General features: G+C 36.8%; 1 protein-coding gene across 1 annotated transcript in view; it reads left to right on the plus strand.

Annotated features, from left to right (window-relative positions):
* The window catches only part of MLIP (muscular LMNA interacting protein), a 62,028-nt gene extending 37,624 nt beyond the window's left edge, over positions 1-24,404 (plus strand). Inside the window, exons 12-14 of the mRNA XM_057372187.1 lie at positions 14,380-14,433; positions 21,987-22,021; positions 24,118-24,404. Of these exons, the coding sequence (XP_057228170.1) occupies positions 14,380-14,433; positions 21,987-22,013 (81 nt within the window). The 3' untranslated portion in view covers positions 22,014-22,021; positions 24,118-24,404. The remainder of the gene's footprint in view (positions 1-14,379; positions 14,434-21,986; positions 22,022-24,117) is intronic.
* Positions 24,405-24,920: the final 516 nt, after the last annotated feature.

Consider the following 24,920-nt stretch of genomic DNA (forward strand, 5'->3'; position numbering starts at 1 on the left):
TGAAAGAGCAGGAGAGTTATCTGGAGCTGTTGCCCTAGGCCACCTCAGCAGAGCCTTCCTGAAGAGGCAGGGGCTGCTCTTACCTCCCTTTCATCAGGGCTGGACACTGATTATGCTGGCTATAGTTTTACTGATGAAAGAACTATGTAATCACCAAACTTCATCTTTTCAGGCAAATGCAAACMTGGGGTTATTGCCAGAGCTTGAAGCATTATAGCGTTTGAAGCTAATTGTGGGAACCAATCAACTTTATAAATTACTTGTGGCACATATTACTGAATTACTGATGGCATAACAAGTCCATTGTTTTTGTTACAACAAAAGCCAAAATTATTTTATACATAAGCTACACTTTAAAATTAATGAAACAAATATTGAACTGACCCTAATAAATGAAAAAGTTAATTTCACAATTAAGAGGCTCAGTTCTGTTTCCTTTTTTTAGAAGAATTATGTTGTATGCTTTGTATTACTGATAAACTGGTATTTTTGTTCTAAAGTAATATTACAAGATGCTGTAAAATATTTGTTATTTTAGAAGATCTCTATTAAGACATCTTTGTTCTGAAAAAAAAAGAAGTACTGTGACTTGTATTCAGAGGGATTTACTTTACAGAGGCTGGTTTTGTTTGTGTGAGAAATGACTGTATGAGTCCAGCGGTGGTCTCATGAATAGTGCAATAATACGAGGATCTAGGGAAAACACTAAAGTGCTGAGCAAGACAGCATATGGTCAGAATTTCAGCTYTTGACTCCCACAGGAGGTTCATGGTGCTGATATAAGGCCCTCGTGGGTGGAGTAGTCTTGGATGCCCAAATGAGGATGTTCACAATCTGACAGCTTCTGTGAAACTTTCCTGAGGGGTTTGAGTGCCTGCAGGAGGGCTGCAGCACTGACTGTGGAATTGGGCTTGGTGCCAAGACAACAGCTTGAAAATTGTGCTGGTTGTCTCTAACCATGGGGGTTTCGCCTGTAAAGACTGGGGACTCATTCTCCCTCTTCACCTGCTCTCAGTAGGAGCATTTTTGGCTGCACAGTGGCTGACTTCCAAAGGGGGGGAGGTGTTCCTACCAATTTTTCCCCCAAATCAGGTAAATTTATGCTTTCATGGGATATAAGGGCTGGCAATTAAAACTAGGAGACTGGGAGCTAGGCATTCTACTCTCTGTGGAAAAGCCAATGCTAATCCACTTGTCCTCAGATAAGAACTTAGCAGGCATTGACTGTGGCTGTGGGCAAAAGTGCTCATACTGCTACCAATTTGCCCTGTTTTCCTTTGAAGATTTTTCCAGTCATGCTGGGAGGTTCAGCTCTTACATTTCTATTCTCTCCCTCTCTCTGAGTTTTCTTTTACTTTCTTTCTAACCCCGTTGCCAGCAACAACATCTCTAGGTAATGTTATTGCCTCTCCTTCATGTAGCCCATCTTGAAAGGACAGACCCTTTCAGACTGAATCTTCGAGGAGGATAGAGACTAGATGAGATTACAGATGGCATCAGCTCTATTAATTTATCTCGATTTTTCTTAGACCTCTCYAGTACCTCCCTGCCCTGCCAAACCTCTCAGTGTGACACTGAGCACTAGTGACTGTGTGGGTGACATTCAGTACGAGACAAAATGATGCAGCCAGCTGTGACTGCTGACCTTCAGCTTCACATCCTTCTGTTGAACACACCAGGTTTTCTGTACACCAGAGAGTAGCTTGTTTGCTTTTCATTTCATTAAGAAATGTCTCTATGTGGAAAAGTGAATTTCCCTTATAAATACACAGTAACTTTTCCTTTACTGGAAAGGTAGAAGTTCTCATGCAGATAATCCAAAGTAATTAACAGAGAAAAAAAAATCTAAAGTAGTAAAGATTGTCTGGAAAGGATGTAGCTCAGCTCACAGATAACTCTCTTCATCTGTGTTCTGGGTACACTGTATATAGATTTATATATATAGATTGCCACTCATGTGGCAATAAAATTTATAAACCTAGGAAAAATCCCATTTTATTTCAGCTTTTTTTTTTTTTTTCTTTCATGTTAGCTGCCTTATTTTTATTCCCCTGAGGGCATATACAACTGGTATTGCTGTTGTCTAGTGGATATCCACCCGTCAAACACTTTTTACCGACAGAATGTAATATATTTGAGATTTCAATGCAACCATATTAAGCTTCCCACATTTTTAGAATACTTTACTGGAGATCGCATTTTTCCCATCATGAGAAATATTTTTTTTTCCTCAGTGCATTTCAGTAACAGTTCAGGAATTTTGTAAGCATGCTCAACTTCATTCAAAAAACCACCATGAAATAAATACACTGGAAGTGAATATAACTGCAGAGCAGTGCTGACATGGCAGCTTTATAAAGATTTAAATTTGAAATTGGGGAAACAGAATCTTTTTTAAAGGAAAACTAAGTATTTTGCTCATAATTATATGACATGACTCATCATGAACATTAGAGAATTCATGTATGTGCAAATATTTATTAGAAAGGATGTACACAGACTCCTTTGTAATTKAAAAAATAAATTACTTTGGGCAATGTAAAGAAAGATAAGGATGAACTAAAGAAATATTAGCCACACTTGGTGTGAACATGTGAGACCAGTTTGCCAAGGTTAATCATTAACAGAAGCAGACTGGTGCCTTTGACGAGGCACGKCAGGAGGTGAGGCTGGTGTGAAGTGGCTGCGCTGCTGCTGAGCTCTGATCTGCTGCTTGTTCATGCTCACTCTTTTGGTGGGCCATGCATTAGCTTCTGCTGGAACTAATCACAGCTCTTGTCACAAATTTTCTGGTTCTTGAGCTCAAAGGCACAACACAGGGGAGTTTTTGGTCTAGACAGCCAGCCAACTGGGTGAGAATCCAGGATGTATTGTGTTAACAGTCTCAACAAAATCTAAGTGCAAGATTTTGTGTGCCAAAACCTGGGTATGCCTTGATTCTATCACAAATATTTTGAAAATATTTTTTATAAAATGGTTTTATCCTTTAGGATAAAAAGAGCAAAAAGAGCAGAAATATTGGGTTTTCTTAACCAGAAACCCTATTAACCACTGACAGAGCAGCAAAAAATATCGTGTATGCACCTTCACTGGTTTAAGTCTTAAATATCTGAAAAGGCTTCTTGGAGTCTTGTTAAAAGCCCTGGATATCGTACACAGATATTGCCTTCTTTTGTATGTCTCAGACACTTTTTTCACATTGGTTTTGTTCCCAGCCCACTGTCTCACTAAATCTCTCAAACATGACCATTTTATCCTAGAACAGGATCCTATAGGGATTTCCTTTTCTGTCGCTTGTACACCAGCTGAGCTGCAGGAGGGAGACGAACAGGACGCCAGAAAAGTGTAACTGGTTTAAAGGGACATCTAYTGTGGGTTTTTGCGTGTGCACTTTCATGCCAATTAAAATGCTTAGTGTAGATCAATTGCATTGGCTGAAAATTGAGTTCCTTTCCTGGTTAACCATCAAGACCCATGAAATATAGAAAAGGTGCAAGACAAGCACTTTGTTTTCTGCCCAAACTTCTTTTTTGCACCCATGAATCTGTTTCTGTTTACCTTTTTTTTTTCATAGGAGATATTGCTCTCCTACACCCCSCGGATCCAACGAAACTGATCCCTCCAAGTCCCCTTTGTGTCCTCCATCCATCTCCCTCACTAACTGTCCAAACCCTGAACCTTTCAATCACTTGTCTTCCACCATCTGTGATGTTCATGGGAATCCTTATAGCCCTTACAGACATAACACTTTGTATGACAAATTGAGAATCTAGGTTGTGTGAGTCAAGAACTTGTAGGCTTTAATCCTTTCAATTCTATGCAGAATTCAGCTGAGTCATTAAGATTCAGTGCTGGCAAGTGCTGTGGCAGATGCATCTCAAATGAGCCTGGGTGTTCAGCTTCTCTGGAGATATTATAACATTTCCTTCCCTTGACACAGCTCGTGTTAGCTCTTGCTTCCTCTAGAGCAGCTAGTGCAGGCTCCCACCATTCTTCATTCAAGCTATTTTTTCTYTAAAGAAGGACTAATCTATTTTATCCCTCATGCTCAGATTAGTTTTAACATTTACCCACACTAAAGTAATAGGGTGTTTATTTTCTTCTGATTTAGTGAAGGGAGGCTAACCTGAGAGAAATGCAGACTTTCCAGTGGCTCTATCTGTTGTCTTGCCAGTACAGTGTGAATGACGTTATTTCTGAAATTTTTGTCAGCTTTGAAACAGCACTAGAAYAGGAACTAGAAGTAAAACTAAAATCAACTTCTATTCTTTCTTTGAGACATCCTGAATAAAATCACATTTTCACATCTGAGAGACAGGTTTAAACAGAACAAACATTCTATTTAAATTTTTACTGAACTGGGCTGACATATTTACTTAAGCAGAAAAGATTTCACAATCAAATATTTTTAACAAGTTTCCCGGTTCATTGAAGACATTCACATGAACGAATAAATAGTTCATATGAACACTAAAGCCTTTTTTTTTAATAATAAAAATGGCTGTTTGCTGTTGCTAATGAAAGCAATGCTAAAACCTCAGAAATTTGAATAAAAAAAAAAGAATAAGTCAGGAAATAAGTGTCTGAAGATAACTAAGATAGTGTAAATTTTTTGGTATGTCGTGTCAGCAGTTCTTTGGAAACAGAATAATCAGATGTCAATCTGGACTGCTTGAATACAGACAGAGGTTTTTTTCACCCCAAAAGCAAACACGCATCAGTTAGAATTTTTGAATGCTTCTATTTTGGTCTATAATATTAATATTCTTTGATGGCCAAAGGAAGATTAATTTTGAATTTGTTCACATGACCAATATTTAACATTTGAGTCATTAGATGCTGATAAAATTCCTGATATATTTGCCAATTGTTTCCTACATCACCCAACCAAAAGCTGAGCTATTAATGTTTTTAAAAAGAAATTATTTAATTTATTGTCATAAGTACTTGCAGTAGCAGGAAAAACAGCACAGCTTACACAGTATAAAGTGTTGAAATTTAAAGGAGGTAGACCTGCTCTGTAAACAACACCCTGACAGCATGGGAATTTCTTTCCATTCTCTCCTAAACCTGTACTGTTATCTCTGTAAATTCCCTGGAGTTTCCCCACTCCATWTCTCATCCCTTAGGATAAGGAATAATGTGCAATGACTCACTTGCTGTCTCTCCAGCCACCCAGTGAACATGTGGTCAGTGTCCACATGGTCAAACTACGCATGCCAGGCTTCTGATTGTATGTTGTTATTTGCTACACTTTCCACTAGAGGGCAAAACTTGCTGCTGTAAATTCTTATAACAATTCTAAAGATGTTATAAATACAGTATTGAAAAGGGATAGGAGGTCTCAGTGAATAAAGTTGTTATTTTCCACCTGTACTTTTGTTAACAATGCCTTAAGCAAGTGTTCCCTCAGAAATGGGAAATGGGAACAACCAAAATGATCACCTGTGTCTTACATCAGGGAATTTGGATGTGGTCAGCTCCTAAAACCAGCATTRTTTAATTTATTGACTCAGAATGAGATAATATCAGCTGTCTCAATCTGAAATGCTTATCGAAAGGCACTGTGGTGTTGTTTAGGCAGGCTTGACTCAGTGCCAGATTGTTTTTTTTGAAGTACCTGAATCTCCATTGATGATGAAATTACACAGAGGAAGCTGAAAGCTAGACCTGGCAGGTTCTGTAGGTTATAACTGTCCGAAATGATGAAATCCATAAGCTGTGTCCCAAATCATTTCACAATGTGGTTTTAAGTTTTGATTGGAGGAGGCAGTGGGAACCAAGGTGTCTCTCTCCTTGCATCTGTGCAAAGGCTGCTTCTGAAATAAAAATGTTGCCCATTTCAGTGAGCTGATTCTCTTCCTACTTACCTTGTTATTTCTCTTTTCCTCTCCTTCCCCACTCTATTGCCCAGTGACCAGGCACTGCTGCTCTTATTTAAACTCCTTAAACGTGAACATTTAATGAGTTAATTTTTTTATTATTAAGGAAGCTCCTTTTCCTTTTGACTGCAACAAAACAACTCAGGACAAAGGACTTATATACAAGAATTGTAGTGATGGAGAGCCTGAGGAAAYGTGTGGCTCTCGTCTCATGGGAATCTCTCCAGCCTTTAAGGGAGGATTGCATCAGGTGGAAGAACACAACCCTGTACCTGGAATACTGTGTCCAATTCTGGTTTGGACAATTCAAAAAAGATGCAATCTGATGGGAGTCCAAAGAAGGGCCACAAATATGATCAAAAGGCTGAGAGAGAGAGCTTGCCCTGTGAGGAAAGATTGAAAGAGTTAGGTCTTTTCTTGCTGGAAAAGAGAAGGCTCAGAGAGGCCCTCATCACACTACCCCCAGTACCTCAAAGGCGGTTACAGAGAGTGTGGAGTCTTTCTCTTCACAGGGAGCCACATGGAGAAGACATGGCCCAACAGGTACAATTTGCAGTAGGGGAGGTTTCATTTTAAAGATTTTATTTTTATAATGAGAGRGTCCAACCACTGGAACAATCTCCCTAGGAATGTGGTAGAGTCCCCACCACAGGTGGTTTTCAAGACGTGTTTGGACAGGGTGCTAAGTAACCTCATCTAAGCTCTCTTTCCCACAAAAGGCTGGACTCTTCCAGTCTGTGTTGTTCTGAGATTCTGTGATTTATAGGAGGAACAATTGATGAAAATATCTTTCAGGGCTGAGACCACTAGATGTTAGAAAACCAGTTGTCATTTTGAAGGAGAAAGGAATGACTTGCCAAGCGAAGAGACAGCAAAGGAACGGGTGTGACTCCCTCAGCTGAGAACTGCCTCTAAGTCCCTAGTGACTTWCAAATTGCCTTTTCTTTCTGTCAGGGAGGGCTGAATATATGATTTATGARCACCCCTGTGAAAATCTCCCTGTTGGTTAAATATTTAGCAGCACAGCCTTTGAAAATGGATTGGAGGCAACTGCCTTTCTGCAAGAGGTGTGAGAAATGTTAAAAAATTACCATTTCTGTCTGGTCAGACATTACTTGTAACAGTAGCAGAGGACAACTTCTCTCTAATGCCCAGCTTTGTGCTCAAGCCAATTTAATTTTTTTTCTGGGTCTAAATGGAGTTTTTCCTCAAATCACTGAATGTAGTCTGAAACTGTCAGCTTCTTTCCATAATCGCTTGCAAGTCTCCAGGCTCATAGGTAAGCAGAATATTTAAAGGGAATCTTTATTATTTTTTAAATGAAATCAGTGGTGTTTACTTCATCATCCAATCTCCTACTCATTGGAGTTTGTGTTTGATTAATAGTAGCATAGTGGGAATTGACATTCTGTGAATACAGCAGCCTTTCAAGGTTGCCATGGAAAAGCACTTTTCTCCCAGACATCATCCCAGCAGCTTTTATTTTCTAGAAGACAGTTTCTTTCTCTCTTTTGAACTCTGATATTTAAATGTTGTACTTGTGTAGGTGTATTGTGGTCAATCAATCTTTTACTATCTGTGATCCAGAAAAACTGCTTTGGTGTAGAAAAAKATATCAGAAGTAAACAAGTGAGTTCATTAGTACTGTGCTACAAATTGGACYTACTTGTTGGGAAAATTTTAATGCTTAATATTGCTGTATCTTCTTTGAATAATGTTTTATGGCATTTCTTTGGCTTAATGATTTATTTTAATGATATCATATTTAGATTACACTTCTACCACTTTAGACTTGTTTGRTAATGCCTTCAGAAAATAAGTCTAGAGTTTCTGCTCAACGTATCTTTAAAGAAAGACATTTCTCTTGAAGCTTTTTCTGAAAAGATCGTAACTTGGTAATCAATTACTTTCTTCAAAGCCACTGAGCAGTAGAACTTGAGGGTAGTTTAGGCTCAACAGGAGACCCAKGAACATGCACATAATGTGGGGGTGTCCTAAGTCTGGCACCACCTGGAGTGAGCTCTGCTACCRATTTCTCTGGAGATAGCTCTTCCAAAGGAAAAAAAAAATCGGAATTGTTTACTGTGTCACTCCTTTTGGCCTGGGTAGTTACACAAGTTTGAGAGCTTTTCTGTCCTACTTCCAGTAGAAGCTGTTGATTGTAGGACCATGGCATTTCTTTGGTGCACTTCTGCTCCTTTAGAAAACATGCACACAACACAATAGGATCAAGCCCCAGTGGGCACTTTCTGTGCTTGAGTACCAAAATGTGCTTCCCACTGAACACACCCAGGAGTGTTCAGGTTTCCTCTTGGAACATAGATACAGCCACTTCTGTTTCTTTCTGCCTTCTCATTTATATAGGCTMTCTCTTTTGAGACAGATTAAATCAGTCTTAAGTACAAAATAGTGCTATGAAATGCTTTGTCTTCATTCTCGGAAGACTCTACATCATAATGTTTGAGTTGATCCTTATATTTAGGATGTCTTCTGCATAGTGGATTGTAGTAAGACATTTCTTATACAATAAACATTCCCAAATACAATAGAAATTGTGGGCCTAGCTAACAACTCATTTCTGAGAACAGAAGCAACCTTGAGGTCAAGGCTGTTATTAAGAGCTTTAGCAGAAATATGTAATTGAGCAAAGAATATCAAAAAGGTTTGGAGTACATGAAACCTGTATGAAAACCAAAAATTATAATTGTACAATTTTTATTGAAAATAGTGAAAAAGCAAGTGCTGAAGGAAAAAGAAAAATCATAATTAATGGAAACTATCCCAAAACACCTAGAGCTATATAGAAACTTCTATGCTAGATCTCATGAAACACGGACGTTTCTATGCAATTTCCCACTGCTTTTTTAGATTAAAAACACTACTAGCTATCCAGGAAAAGTAAACAAATAGCCAGCAGACCTTTGGAAACTTTAAAGGGAAAATGAGAGTTCACTTTTATATGGAAGTATTTGTGTAATGTGTACTCTGAAATATGGTCTTAATTCACTCCACTTTCAGTTATGTTACATAACAGCATAGAATATAACTAGTTCTGGTGAAATCCCAAGGATGCATTCAGAGCTTGAATTCAAAAAGTCTCTATTTACTGATTTACAGAGATTTTGTGAGCCAGCTATCTCTTTTCTCAGTTAAACACTAGCTATAATTTTGCTAGTTATGTTATAGGCAAAATATGATCCGAATGCAAATTTTTATATAATAGGTGACAATTACAGATGCACACTCTCAAAGATTCATTCAGAGTTTCTGGTTTGGATTTAAAGTAGCTAAAGTCAAACAACTCTCTTCTATCAGAAGCCTGCTCAGAAAACAGGATCTGGTAAGAAAACATGTGGAGGAAAGTCAGCTCTGAAAATTAAATCCAATTCATTTCACAGTCTGACCTGGAAAGCTAAAGTTCTTTGGATGTTTTCATTCAATGAGAAATGAGCCCCTACCTTGAACCAGGAAGCATCAGCAATTCTAAGCAATGATTCAAAGAGTCCATCAATAGCTGACAGTCAATATGCTGAGGGAAATTTCAAATACTTRTGTTGTTGGAAATTCAGACATTTTCTTTCTATAACAGATTATATTTTGAAAATATTTTAGTACTTCAGAAACCAATACCCATCCTCTGGATTGCATGAACTAAATCAAAGCAGATAGTTCTGATCCACATGATTAGAAGAGGATTGTCTCCTCTGCTGCCTTACCCCATGGATGTGAAGGTTGTGGTTCTCATGTCCCAAGCCTTCATTATGGACCCAGAATCCTTGCTGGCCACTCCTGTAACCAYCAATAGTGAAATTAGCCCTGCAACGAACTGCCATGCTTCAGAAAGCAGAAAATAGTGGATYTTAACATGATTGTCACCAAGTGCACTGATAGTGAAATGCGTTGTAATATTTTATGGGAGTGATCCAAAATTAAACATCCAGGATGGAAAACACAATATTCTAGTTAGAGATGGGTTTTCTTGCAATTGAATACTTCATTTTAGTTTTCTAATTTACTGGCAAAAATTTGCAAGATAAATCAAAATGTTTTGCAGAATGCTTAATTTTTTTTTTTTTTGTTGTTGCTAGTGTTTTTCACTGAAAAATAATTTTGGCAGAAAATCTTCAGTCAAATCCATCATAGACTGGTCCAGCACGTGAAGTTAAACTTCACCTGGGAAAAAGCAGCCCGAGGAAAATTGATGCACTGCTGAGTTTGCATGCATCTCCCTCCCATTCCACTTATAGATTAAGAATCTTTACTACGAAGCCCTGTAACTCTTCTGCTAATCTGGTATTACACTCTGCAGAGAAGCTGTGGATGCCCCATCCCTGCAAGCACTCAAGGCCAGGTTGGATGGTACTTTGAGCAACCCGGTTGAGTGGAAGGTATTCCTGTCCATGGCAAAGGGGTCCAAAATAGGTGATTTTTAAGGTCCCTTCCAAGCCAAACCTTTCTATGGTTCAATGATTCATTCTATTTAGATTAAATCTCTCAGTCTCACCACTCTCTGGTGTCCTCCAGGCCTGTATCTGGTAAGAACCTGCCAGGAAACCATGTTTGTGTGAGATTTGTTTCTTTTTGCAGGTACTTATCAGTACCTGGAAAGAGATCGGAAATCTTCAAAATAAAAATGCGCAGCTACACTAGTGCATAATAAGGATTTRTAAGTCTGTAGGGATGTTCTACAGCCTAAGTATGAAGGCATCTTGTAAACCTGTATTATGATCACTGTTTCTACTTTACTTTGCCTTTTAAATAGAGGTAAAAGGTGCAAAGGAATTTGATACTTAACTGGCTGAATCTTTGAAATAGATTTTATACTGTCATTYCAAAGAGACTAGAGACAYTATAATCATAAATTGACYCTATACATTATATTATTTTCTTTCTCCTTAGTTGAAAGTAGTCCTTGCTCTGCTTCTGTGGATGTTTACTATTTACCAAGTATTTAATGTTCATTATCACTCAGATAAAATGGAGACACATAAAACTGTTCCATAAAAGTGTTTGCATGMTTAAACAAATGTTTTAGTCTTTGAGAAAGAAGTATTGTTTTCCTATTGTAAAGGAATGTATCTATTTTTAATAGGGGTCTAGAGTACCTAATTTATTTTCAGAAGGGATTAAAGACTTGACAGAGTAGTGTAAATGTGAATGTTCTCTGGTTACTATAGTTGAAATATTCTTATTTCTTTTGTATGCTATCTCTCACTGGTTCCAGTTTTAAACTGGTTCCTCGATTAGCAAAGGTTGCAGACCCTCTAGAGAGCRACTTAGAGTTATGAAAAAGTCTTACACTGAGAACACTAAAGAAAGCTTTATATTAGTTCAGAGGCAGTTGTGATTCATAGCACAATAAAAGATCAAATGACCTTTTAAAGGCAAATACATCTTGCTGATTACAGAACTGAATGAGCAAAGGTCTAATGAAGATATTATAGAATCACCTCTTTCTAAGCTTTGTCTAAGTGTGTGAGAGGGTATTTTGGGSAGGTATATAATTTCCCTTGGAAGTTGCATGCTGCTAATACTTATTTTGTAAAGATTCTGTGCTCTCCTCAGTACAATCTTGAAGACACAAATACAGATTTGTCTAGTTTCCTCCTTCACTGTCCTTAGAAATAATAAAGAGAAAGTGCCACATCATGAGGAATGTGAGTAATGTCTGGAAAAGTTAAATATTATTGATCACCTTGTAAGMGTAATGCAGAATTTTGTAACTCTCAAAGGAAAGAAGAGTAGAAATCATAAAAGCAATATTCATCTCCCACTATCAACAGACACTATTTTTTCACATTTGCACAGGAGATAGGACTTTTTGCCAGTTGCTTTGACCTGAAAATGAAAGAATACAATACCAGTGGCAGAGTTTGATGAGCTCTCAATGAAGGAAAAATCAGGAAGGAAAAAATAAGGTTCTGTAGCCTCTTGGTTAAACTCAGAAAGGACAGGTATGGGAGATTTTTTACAGATAGGCAGGCGCATTTCAATTTACATTGACACTTAATGGAAATAACACTGATAATCGGCCTCCAGTTCTTTAGGATGAAGTCACCCAGSCCAAGGCATTCATTTCCTTTGCAGCTGGCAGAGGCAGAATTGTATGATTCCAGGAAAATCCCAACACCTTCCTTTCAGGGACCTGCAATGCTAMGCGTTATTTCAGCAGAAAAAGGGTGCAGCACTCACTTGTGTGTTCCATCATTATCAAAGTACTACTTAAATTCTTTCAAAATGAGACATATGTGACTTCCTTAAGACTAGACCCACTGACGAGTAGAATRTATAGACACTTTTATGATAACTTCAAGGGTTTTAGGTCAGAGAAGCCCTATGGAGAATTACATATTGTTAACTAAATTTTTTTCTTCATTCTTAATTAGTGAATTCCTTGCCTTCTTTCAATTAAACCTTTTCAAAATAATCAATATTAGGAGTGTCTGTCCAGAAAACAGAAATAATTTCCCTCTCTATGGAGATTGTTACACATGTTGTCTCTTTATTTTGAAAAAAAGGATGCTATCAAAATAAGTGAATCAAATAAATTTCTTGGACAAAAAAAAAGGTAATTACTTTTGTCAGGTCTAAGGAGGGACTTGAGACCTCATATTCAAAGGAMAAGGTGAGGCAGAATCATGACTCAGAGGGGCATTTCAGGTTAACAGGACAGGCAATGAATACCAGTCAGAAAGGCCAGGATGAGATAACACAATAGAAGTGTATTTTTCATTGATTTGCTATCTGTGCAATTTGAGAAAAAGAGCTGCTGCATTCTCTGATCACTGCCTGACAGGGAGCTTTTCTTTCTTGTGAGCAGCAGACAATTCTTCTCAGAGGGCTTAGCCACACATCAGAAAGCAAAGAGAATATGAACAATATTTTCCTTCTTCTTTTTTGGTTAACCTTTCTTGCTTTTCCTGGGATACAGGGGTGCCGTATTCTGTTCAGGCAACAAATATCTCAATTCTAGTGTTTATTTAAATTGCTAACAGTTTTGTACCTGTGTATCATGAAGGATTGCCCAACCTGGGTAATCACAGGATGCTGAGCTTGGAAACAGAGTTTGTCTCCCATCAGACCATCAAACACCTCCTATATGTGCTGCAGCAGGGGGATGGTGGGAGGTCTGGGGGATGTCTTGRCAGCTGCCTCATTGACACTGGAAGCCACAAGAGCATCAGAGGAAGGGATGTTTCTTCTGAGAGGATCTGGGCATCTTACCCTTCTTGACCCTTCTTTTGCCTAAATTTATTCCTTTGTAAAAATTAATTGAATAAATAAATAAATAAATAAATAAATGTGTTATCTAAAATTTTTCACTTGCCTTATCATTTTTGGGAATCCTAATAATGAAAAAAGAAGCTAAATTGTTCAAAGCTTCTGTTGCTGCTGAAGTAGATTGCTTCCTCCCTGGAAAGGAATCAGGGCAAATTTACAAAGGAAGAGAGCAATACATATCACATCCRTAAAGTAATTGCAGAAAATTAGACTATATTCCACTTCAGTATATTTCTTTGTGTACAGGGTCAGTTTAGCAGATCAGTTTTCCTTCTCAGAAAGCGCAGTGTAAAAATCAATTATCTTAGAAAAGCAAAATTTTTAAGCAACACATAATTTGTTGATTTACTATTTGATCTAAATGCCAAAATAAATTARTGCCTTTGATATATTGAAAGTAGCAGGCTTCTTCCAATCTTGTTTTTGTAAAATTCTAATATACTCAAATCCAAAAACTTTCAGTGACCTTTTGTTTAGAGATGATGTCTCTTTGTCACTCCATAGGAAAATGTCACAAGTTTATGGTCTTAACATTGCCTTTATAAGCTCCAGCTGATACTTTTACCTGCATTCTAATTAAAATCTCATTGGAGTTCATATGGTTCTTCACTTGAATCACAGCCATCAAACTTCATCACTCAGATGCAAGATATATAATATTCAAAACACTGGAAAGTTACTAAGATTTAAAACAGTTCTCTGCACATTCTAATTACTGTTATATAGCATTTTTTGTGAAATGTTTGTGTGATTTATGCCTATGAAATTTCAGATTAAGGAAAATGCTTTTGGAGGAGATATAAGAAGACAGATATTCAAAATGACAGAAATACGGTTGCAATTCTAAATARCTTTATGTGCATTATCTCATGCTAAATGTATCATAAAGCAGGTGCTCCTACTGTGACATTTACTTGAGAAGCTTCTTTGAAATTCAAGAGGGATTATGCCCTTCCCCACCCTTTTAACCATGGGAATATAATATAACAGAAAACAGACCATACCTTGAAATAGATTTTCAGACAGCCAAGGATAGTAAGATTCTGCTGAACACAAATGAGATCTCATTGCCTTGCTATCCCTTGTATGTCTGAGAGTATTTGCTTTAATAATAAATTTTGGCAATATTTTATATAGAAATTGAACTGATAATGGATTTATTTTTCCTGTTTTTAACTTTATGCCTTTTCCAACSTGTGACATCTTGGCTCGGCAGCCCAGTCATCCCATGGTGCCTATTCCAGAAAATGAGACACTCATCTCTAAGGAGGTAATCAGTTGATATTTAAGGGGTTTAATCATTTGCCTGCTAGCTTTATCTTTTATTTACATAGCTCATATAAAGTTGATCAGTAAAAATGTGCTGAGCTTCCAAACCTGCTTTTGTCCTGTGCAGAGACTAAATAAACATTAATTGTCCTTAATGATCATTGAAGAAAATAAATGAAGTTAATTTGCTGCCTGTGTTGCTGATGTGAATTTGAAATAGCACTAACATTTATGCTTTGAGTTCCTGATATGTGCTGTGGAGATGTTAGCAAGTGGGAATGGTAAAATTATGCCGTTTATTAAATTATGGAGTCATATTTAAATAACACATTCCACAGTTTTCAGTTGCCAGTATAATTTCTGTTTTAAATATCAGACATTGCAACAGCTACCAGAAGCACTTAGGATAATTAGTTATTAAGAATTTAAAAAAAGACAGTCAAGAAAACATAAAACCTAGTACAAGTTTGCCCAGTAACAAAATTCAGCGCCAGTTTTGTTTGACTTTGAAGAAGAACACAAATTTTCTTGGAGTCTAAATTCAGTGGCTAATTCTCTACTAGCTTTAGATATCTAAAATCTAGGACCATAATGGTTATGACCCTAGATAATTCATTCASTGACAGCAGAAGTAATCTATTAGTCATTGTAAATTTTCTCTTGAGACAAAACACATAGAGAATTAAAAAGGTTTGACTGGCACAGGCAAGTCCTTTTACCCAACAAGGTCATGAGCATGAAGCTGAATTATAGCCTCAATGTTGAAATAAACTTACTAATTCAATTAACTAACATACTCAACTCTGGCTTTGGAATGCAATAGAGCATCTTTCATTACAGGACACTTTCAATACTATTTTAGAAATTCACCTATGAGGGCATAACTTACTACCAGAAGAAGTATTTATTATTACTACTACCAATAATAGAACTATGTGTATGTTAATGACACAGGAATGATTTTTTWAAATTCTTTTACCAGGTGCATGGTCACAATAATTTGACTAGTTTTTTAATGAATTAAAAATATAGATGGGAATGATAATTACATATTTATAAACAGTTTATTTTAAATTTATTACTTTAAAACTAGATTCTAGATTGTCTAAAACCAACAATGTGTTAATTTAAATATAAGAAATGGATGCTTGCCAATAATTTCTACCAAAGTAGTAACTTTCTTTTAGTTTTTAAAGATATTTTGGGAGTTTGGGGGTCAAACTCTTCACATTTTGGAAGTGGAGGATTTGCCTGAATTCTGAGTTTGTTGACAGCATATTCTCACAGGCTATCTCAGTTTCCACTGAAAAAAAAGGGTAAAAATAGATTAAAATGAAAAGAGATTGATATCTCACTTGTTGGGCAGATCAACAGAATGCTGTTGTGTACCAGGAGCATATGGGCATGACCGAAGCCTCTTATTCCCATGTGCATCCCTGACCTCTCTGTGCAGGGTGCCAGGGACTTGGGGCTATTTCTTATCTCTTGTTGTTTGAATCTTCATCACAGCCTTCCAAACATCCTCCTTTGTTCCTTGCCTTTGACATTTCTGCTTGTTTCTACACCATCAATCCCCTTYCTTCTGCCTCCCAGGAGCCACTTCTTGATTCTCTCAAAAGCAGTTGTTACAGTGTGTGCTATGGAACTATTCAAAGAAAGACCCAAAATGCCCTCACAAAGTGAAGTTAGACCACGAGTACCTTGCAGATCTTCTCAGATAGGTTGTTTTTCCATCTCAGCTGTAAAGTTTCTGAAATATTGTTGAAGTAAAGGTATAGCTTTAGAAGTGAGTGAGAGGAACTACATAATTCTGATAAGAAATTTGGTTTTGAAGTTCAGCTGATTGTACTGCGCCAGGAGATCTAAAATGTGGGTATATATACATATTTGTACTTACGTGTAATTGCAAATGTATGTATTTGCAGCCTCTGATAATGCAGATGATTTTCCTATATTTGAAAATAAGATAGAGAGAGGCAAACACCTAGATCCTTGTCTCTCATCCTTCTTTACAATTTGCACATTGAGGAAAATTTTGCAAATCTAATGGAAAGAGACATTTTCAAAGAGAATTCTCTAAGAGACAAGACACATAATTTAATTGATGCATTATTAAGATCAGTTCAGAAAGTGAAACATCTTGTACTGACATAGTAAAGTCAGACTACTGTGACTGTGATATTCTTGAAAAGATTTTGTATTAATTAACAATTAATTAACAATTAATAATGACAAAAAATTCCTTTAGTCAGAGGCCAATTTGGTCTGTTCCAAGGCAGATAGACTATATAGAAGTGTCTTCTAAAAGTTCCCTTATATTTTAAACAAGCACTTTGAACAAAATTTCCATTAACCAATTTATTAAAAAGCTTAATGTACTGCWACAGTGGGAGAATTAGTACCATGACCTTTAGAACAAATGTATCTGATGAAATTGTGGTTGCATTTATTAGACCAAAGACAATCAGTCAGAAAGAAGAGGTAGAAGTGCTGTTATCAATATGATTTGTATTTCCTTTGATTAATGTCTTATTGGATGACAGTCATTCACTACTTATAATAATGTTAGCTAGAGGCAAATAATTAGTTTTAAAGTCAGAAAACTGTGTCAGATACCATTTTGTACATCTGAGCAAGCTGACTATTTGTGCTGATTTCCTGGGGCCTGCCACTAACATGTATTCTGTAGCAATCACTATGCAGGTGGACTCCAGCCCATGTAGATATGTCAGGAAGAACTGTGTCAGGTTCACCACAAGCTGCTTAGGAAGTAACACTGGGAGATGCATTTAGTATTTCCTCCACTACAAAACAAAGAAAATATTCTTCATAGAACAATTCAACACACTTGTACAGAGCATGTTATCTAATTTTTTCCCCAATTATTAATCTCATTTTAGCAGGAGGGGGTGACCAGGGCACACCATACTGGCCATATGAAGGCTGAGCTATGCCTTTGTATGTTTACTGGGGGCAGAGAAGACACAAATTCATATAGAGATTACCCCCTTTTCTCATTCTCAGTCAAGAAGGATTGAACAAAGGCATCTGTTTCACTTGAGATCTGCTGATGGAAATGGAAATATACAGCACTGATATCCAGAAGGAGATCAGCATTTATGCTGATCTTGTAGACAGACAGGAATTTAACAGACAGAACTAGGAGAAGCTCAAGACATTTGGGACAGTCTTCTGCCTGAGGGTGGTGGCTTTTTGGAGATAAGTTGCTGTTGAGCTGTCTTTGAAAAACAAACACATTTTCACTGTTTTTTTCTGTCATTTGGTTAGGTTTTCTCTATCATGTGGTTAGGTTTTCAGAATTGTATGCTATAATGCTTTCCCTTTCCAGTGCATTAAAAAAAGCAAGGTAAATCTTGGTTGACGATTTTTAAAACCATATCATCTTTCAGGTACTTGCATTGCTCTTTTTATTTAGGAAAATAAATAAAGAAGTCAAGATAGGTTGACTCTACCTTGACTCTAGGAACAGTTTATACTGAATTTAAACCTTATGAGTTTGCATAATGCACAGATCCCCAGCTAATTTAAAATGTCTTTTTTTTTATATCAGTGAATTCTGTTTGTATAATGAATTGATTAGGAAAAAATCTGCCAAGTCATAAGCCCAATATTACTTTTGCTGCTATCATAAGACTTAGATCACTGTCTTATATTATCTAAATTATTATCTGCCCTCTTTATCTAAAATTACATTTAGGCTCATACTTCTGCAATGTTCCTCCCTCAGAGTGAGAATGTCAGTGTGATTTATGCAGTTTCAAAAAACAAACGGATAGGTAGATGCTCTGTGAAATGTAAACACCTCCTTGACCTCTAGGAAGGAGTGAGAGAGGGAACAAGGGGAATGTGCTATTAGTTTCTCCTTAGTAATCTGTATTGTTTTCCTCAAAGCAAATTATTCACTTTTTTTGAAATAAATTTTTTAAAAAACTGAAAAAAAAGGTGTTACCTTTGTATTCTGAGGAATAGCATTCTATTCTTCATGTAATTTTAACCTTATTMTGTAACAGCTTGAACCAAACAAAACCTGTGACTTCCCTGTGAAAGCAAGAAAACAAATAAGAGATGTTATCCTCCTTGTGAAATCCTCCTCGACAACCAGTGAATTTTAAATGGAGGAGGTCTGAAGGATAYTCTTTGAAACCTAACCAAGCAATATGCCAATGATTTCTGATATCCACTGTCTTCAAGTAAAGCTAGTGTTTKCCTGGGCTATGATGTGTGAATTATGTTTTAATAATTCTCAGAACTGTACTGAGACTTGGGGAAAACATGGGGCATATGCACCTGTATAGTCTGAAAAAAACAGTGTGTGCAGGGGCTAAAAGTATGTCCTCATTACCCTTATTCGTCTATGATTTGCAAAATTTCAAGTCTACAATTACAATTACTAATAAATGACTAATTACAGTTACTAATACAATTACTTTAKGTCCATGTAATCTTTTGCTGCTGTTGAGCAGTTACTCAGTTTTATCCKTTTGTTATTCATGAAAAATCTGCAATATTTACTTGAGAAATCAATAACATCTCTAAAGTCAACATTCATAAAAAGTCCCCATGAGAAAAAGCAGATTTCATTGACTTCAGTGGTGACAGGATTTCACAGACTGTCTTTTGTGCAAAGTAGCAAAAGTTCTTGAAAATTGAAATTCTATGAAAATGTCAATAAGGTCCAAAGTTCTGTTATACATTGCTCTTAGTCTTTATTTACTTAAGGAGTGCTCCTGCTCAGAAGTCAACAATAGTATTAATCATTGATAGATTCTACATAAAAGAGGAAAATGCAYGCATTTAATGAAGGTGTCCTTGTACCAAATAATTTTTGTCAGGGGTTTACTTCAAACAAAAGCTCCAACCTAAATGGCATTATCACAGCAAAGTGATGTTCTTCAAGGTAAATGYTCCTCCACCTTTGGATCCTGCTTTATTCTGCAATGATTCAGCTCTCRCTGCTCAACACCTTTTGAACTCATAAAAAGGATTCCAACTTGTCAAAGCAAGGACAGGGACGTGTTACATACCTAGTGAAAGCAGATGGAATTCTACTGGAAACACTCCCACCCATGTCGACTTTATGAAAGCCTTTTTCCATTTGGTGCTGAGAAAGGCCTTTCAAGATGTATTGGGGGAAAAAAAAGCCTGTGTTGCTTCTTGTGCTTTTCTAGGAGAGAGAGACATGGGCTCTTCACCTGTCACATCATGGATGTGCTATTGATTTGCTTTCAATGTTGCCTAAGTTTTCAGCCTTGTTCCCCAGACACTGGAGAGCTGGTGTAGACTGGTATGGCAGCACACTGCTGCCAATTCCTCTCTGGAGTATTGGTCTCACTATCCTTAGTTTATTTTGACCAAGCCAAGGACTGCAACCCTAAGCTCTCTCCATAACATTATAAAAGCTCATTTRGCTGAAAATTTAATGACCCTGCAAATGAATGTTAAAATCAATAATAACTACTCTTTTTACTAAAGGAGTAAAGTTTTCAGGTGTTAGCTGTGACAATTTTTTTTAATCTGCAAACTGCATGGTCCATTGAAAGGGARCAGTAAGCTGTAGCCTTCTGATACTTAAAATTAGAAAGGCAAGTCCAAACACTTGTCACACACTTCTAAAGTCAACACACACTTCTAAATTCTCAAATAAAAACTTTAAATATCAGCAGACAAACTTTCTACTTTATATCTGAACAATACCTTCAATGTTTTAATTTTTTTAAGACTTTATATGTACAACAGGAAATTTATATTGCAATAGGTACTTTGGGTCAGCTTCAATTATATCTCYTTGTTTTAACTAGAAACCATCAGTTACAGCCTACTAACTTGAAAGACCATATTAGATCAMCATGCCTTAACAAAGAAAAAGCATTATACACATTTATAGGATTTTATTTGTAATGTGATCACATGGAAGGAATTACTATAAGTATATTAATTTTATAAGTTTACATTTAAAAGACTGAAAGGGTAATAATATAAGAGTGATAAAGTGTGAAAATATCAAACTGGAATTTTAATCTAATTCTACTTGGCATTAAGAAACAGCTGTTGCATTTGGTCCCCTTCAAAGAATGGCAGGAGTACTGAGTAATAGCTTTAGAGGAAAAGAGTTTGCCCTGAATGGGTGGTGAAAGCATAGTTATAGCCTGAAGAAGGCTTTTTTTTTATTATTCAATACTTCAGTAATGTATAATTAGAATCATAGAATCAGATTAAAATTAGCTATAGTGTTTGACCACTCTTACGATAAAAAATATTTTTCCTTATGACTAGYTAAAAAATTCCCACTTGTTGCCTTGTTTTCCTTCACCATCCAAATCTGAGCTGTCATAAACCCTTCATAATAGCCGGAWAGGAAAATAGATTCCCTTTAGCCTACACTTCAGGTTAAACAAGTGCTGTAGCCACCCCTCATCTGCCACATGCCTTTCCCAGAAATCAACAAATACTTGCAACCATCCTGATAGTGCTCTACTTGTTTCCTCTGTTTGCTTGACAAAGCAAAAACTATTTTTATTGTGAGGGCTCAAAAATGAAAACTGTGTTCCAAATGCAGCCTCACTAGTGCTAAGCAGAAGGGAACAACTTCCTACAACCTGTTGGCTCTACTCTAATTAATGCAACAGTGTATGAGGTTACCCTTCATCACAACAAGGATGGACTGATGCACATCCAGTTTGGTGTCAACTAGACCTCACATCCTTCTTAGCAGAGCTGCTACCCAGCCAGTCAATCACTGGCCTATACCATTGCATGGGTTATTTGCTTCCTCTATGCCTCCTTGTCCCATGGCCCATGCAGGATTTTGTATTTCCTTTGTTCACAACTCTTCTGCTAGTCCATTCCTCCAGTGTGRCAAAGTCCTCCACAATGGGAGTCATACCCTTGGCATATCAGTCTCTCTCACCCCTCCAAATTAGGAACATCCACAGACTTCTTGGACATATAGGCTCTTTAGGTCTCTGATGGAGACATCACTCTGGCATCTTCTGAAGTACTACCTTAAACAGAGATTTTGAACCATTGACTACTGTCTTTTTAGACCAGTGTCGCAGCCAGCTATTTGTCCACCTTGTAGTCTATCCTACTCCTYGGTTTGGGTGCCAGTCTATTCTGGGAGACTGTGGCAAAATCCTTGCTAAAGTGGAAGAAAGCARCACCTATGTCATGTGAATGCAAACATGGCAACACACTCTGTTCTCCCAACATGAGGTTCAAGAAAAGAAGTAGAAAGTGGAAAATCAGTTAGTCAGAAATGTCCTCTGATGTGCATTTAGTCAAGGTGATGCTTGTCTGTTGAAATTTGCTGTGTGCAGAGGAATTCCTCAAACATTCCAATGCATGGAAAATCATTCCTGGTTCAGTAAGCAGAGTTGTAAATTAACAGTGCAGAAAATCACTGATTCAAAAATAAGAAGACAAACTGCTGTATGAAGTTGTCCACCAGTTTTTACAACTGTTCTTGCATAACATACTGCAGTTTTTATTTTCCTCGTCACTTTGTTTTAATCTTTTATTTTCATTTTTCTATAGGTTTCCAATGAAAGAGGTTCTGTTTAGACATGATGGTGAGTATTAYTATTTTTTCTAACTTGATTGCAGTCACAATTTGAATATGTAACTACTTTGGTGTCACTTTATCAAATTTTTATCCTTTTGTTTAAAAGGATGATAGGATACTTTAGGCACACAATTCAGTGTTTGKATAACGAGATGGCTATGTTTGGTGAATGATTTTCTATGAATAATTACCAATGCAGAATAGTTCCAATTCTTAGCATGACAGAATAAATTCACCATAGAATTAATTTTAAGTAGGATGCAATCAAACAGTTGGAAGAAATTGATGTTTAGACTGGAATAAGATTGTGAAGGGAAGTCAGGGAAAKAAGATGAATTTTTATTATATTTAAGCACATAACCACATAGTGCCATTAAAGGAATGGTTTACTAGAGTTAAACAATGCCACACTGCAAATAATGTGCTAYGCTTGAGAGCTGATTCAATGTACTRCTTAGCAAGAGAGGTGATACTGAAAAGGCTGAAAAGTTCAAAGYGKTTTTTTTTTCTTTCTTTGTTTCAGTCTTCATGAAAAAAGAGATTAATTATGACTAAAACTTTATTTCTATTATTATTAAGAATTTGAGARTAGGATCATGGAGAGAAATAGCAAATAACACCTGAGGGAATACTAAGGTAAATTAGAGCATTCAGGATAGCACAGCCTAATGAAATTTACCCTTAAAATACTTAACCTAAGCCATTTCTCGAACACTATTGATTAGAAGGATGAGAAAATTCCAAGAAAATTGGAGAAAGGCAAACACAATGTTTTATCTAAGCAAAAGAGGAAAGGAAAATCTAAAGAATTACAGAAAATTCAGTCCTAACAGCACTTCCAAGACCCTGGAACAAAGTATTAAACAGCAAATTTGTAGTCATCTAGAGACTGGTAAGAAGATAAGATTATTTTCACAGGGACATGTTAGAAACAAATCCTATCAAGTTGATCTCATTTCCTTCTGTGACTGCAAAGCAGATATAAGAATGTGTTTTATATAGTGTATCTTCAACACAGTCCCACACGACATCCATAAGCAAGCAAAGCAGATATGGACTAAATTAAATTCGCATAAGGTAGATATGTAGCTGATTGGAGAGCTGGACTCTGRGAAGAATTATTTGCTGCCAAAGCGGGAGAACATCTCATAGACTTCCAGAATGCTGKCTTCTGGCTCTAGCACTATAAAACTTTGCCATTAATTACTTTCTCAATGCCACTGACAATAAACTTACCCAATTTACAGGTAATGCCCATTTGGGAGGACTTGCAAGCAGCACAGAACCCAAGATTTTAATTTTAAAAAAAATCTGCATTACAAGAATGGCTTGAAATAAATATGATACAATTAATTGAAGAAAAATACAAAGAAATATGAGGGGTACAGGCAGCCGAGGAATGACAATAATACTGCAGATGAAAACCTGAGGATTATCAGGGAGGACAARTTGAGTCTGCGTAGAAGAGGTGATGCTCTTATGCAAAATGGCATTTCAGGGAGATGTTGAAAGGAATGCWTATAATATGATGAAGATAATTACTCATTTCTTTTCAGTATTAGTGCAAAATCAGTGGCATAGGATGGGAAATTTAGAAAAGATGTAAAGGCCTCRGTGTCTTCACACAGAAAATAAGAAATAAGGACAGAGTAGAGGCACAGCGTCTCCTGTCACTTCATAATGGACTATTATAAAGGGATATTAGTCACTTTTCCATCTTTCCTGAGAGTAGGAGGAAAAGAAATGGGCCTAAATTTSAGAGAGAGAGATTTAGCTTGAATTTGAACAGTTACAGCTCTGTGAAGATTTAAGTCCTAAAAGCGGTTTGCCTCAGGCTGCTGCAAAGACGGGCAAGTTTCTCACAAGATAAAGTTGGTCTGCTGGCTCTCATCTTCTCCCACAGCTATAGCTCAAAGGAGGCGGCTGAATGTATCTTTAGGGTTGGTTTTTTTTTTTCTTTTTCCTATGAAACCATGAATTCTATTTGCTAGCCAGATCATTGTGTTGTATAAACTAGAAAACTAAGTGACCTCAGTGTATGTTATGCATTTTACTAATCTATTTTTGTCAGACTGTGCTCATGCAAAAATCCTTCTTTTGCAGCCCCAAATCAGGATCAAGAGCTAAAACTGTGTTTTGAAGCCTGTTTATCAAGAGCTAAAACTGTGTTTTGAAGCCTGTTTCTATATTGAGAAAGAATCTACAGCACCAAGCTTATCTAAAGCACCATTAAAAAAAAAAAAATGCTTCCTGTATGCTACTAGCAAGGCAGTAATAACAATCAAATATTCTTTCAAGATGTACTAGCATAATTAACCCCAGAGATACACATGAATACATGAATATGCCATTTCTTGAAGTGCTTGCTGGTTTAAGAGATGCCCAATAAAACACAGCATATTTCCTTTAGAAATRATATAAATATTAAAATTAAATAAACTTGTATTTTTGTTGCAAAGGTTTTTTTGAGATCATTGTTTTTACTCCTGTTAATCTGGCTCCATGGCTTTCAAGTAGCTGAGAACAAATGCCAGCATTGCTGGGAAAGGAATRTTCCTGGGCACTTAACCTTGGTCACATTTTGCCATCACACAGACACTTGTGTTTTGTGAAGTAGTCCGGAGATTACTCACATTTGTTTCAGCATCCACAGCAGATTTTCTCTACCATGTAATATTCATAGCCCTTTTGACCAGTCAGGTGCTGAGTGCAGGTAGAATTACCGTCTGCACTCTTGGCACACCGGGAAGAAACACCACTTCTCTGTTTATGCTGATATGTTTTTGATCTTGTACTGCTTCCGCATGATATTGCCCAAGCCTGGATCTTAAATATTTTGCTTCCAAACRATATTATGAAAATCTAATGAAGCTGATTGTCTGCACTTGCATGGTTTAACTGAGTTC

This window comes from Malurus melanocephalus, unplaced genomic scaffold (assembly GCF_030028575.1).
Source record: "Malurus melanocephalus ecotype Western Australia unplaced genomic scaffold, MMel_1.1 scaffold_166, whole genome shotgun sequence".
NCBI lineage: Eukaryota > Metazoa > Chordata > Aves > Passeriformes > Maluridae > Malurus > Malurus melanocephalus.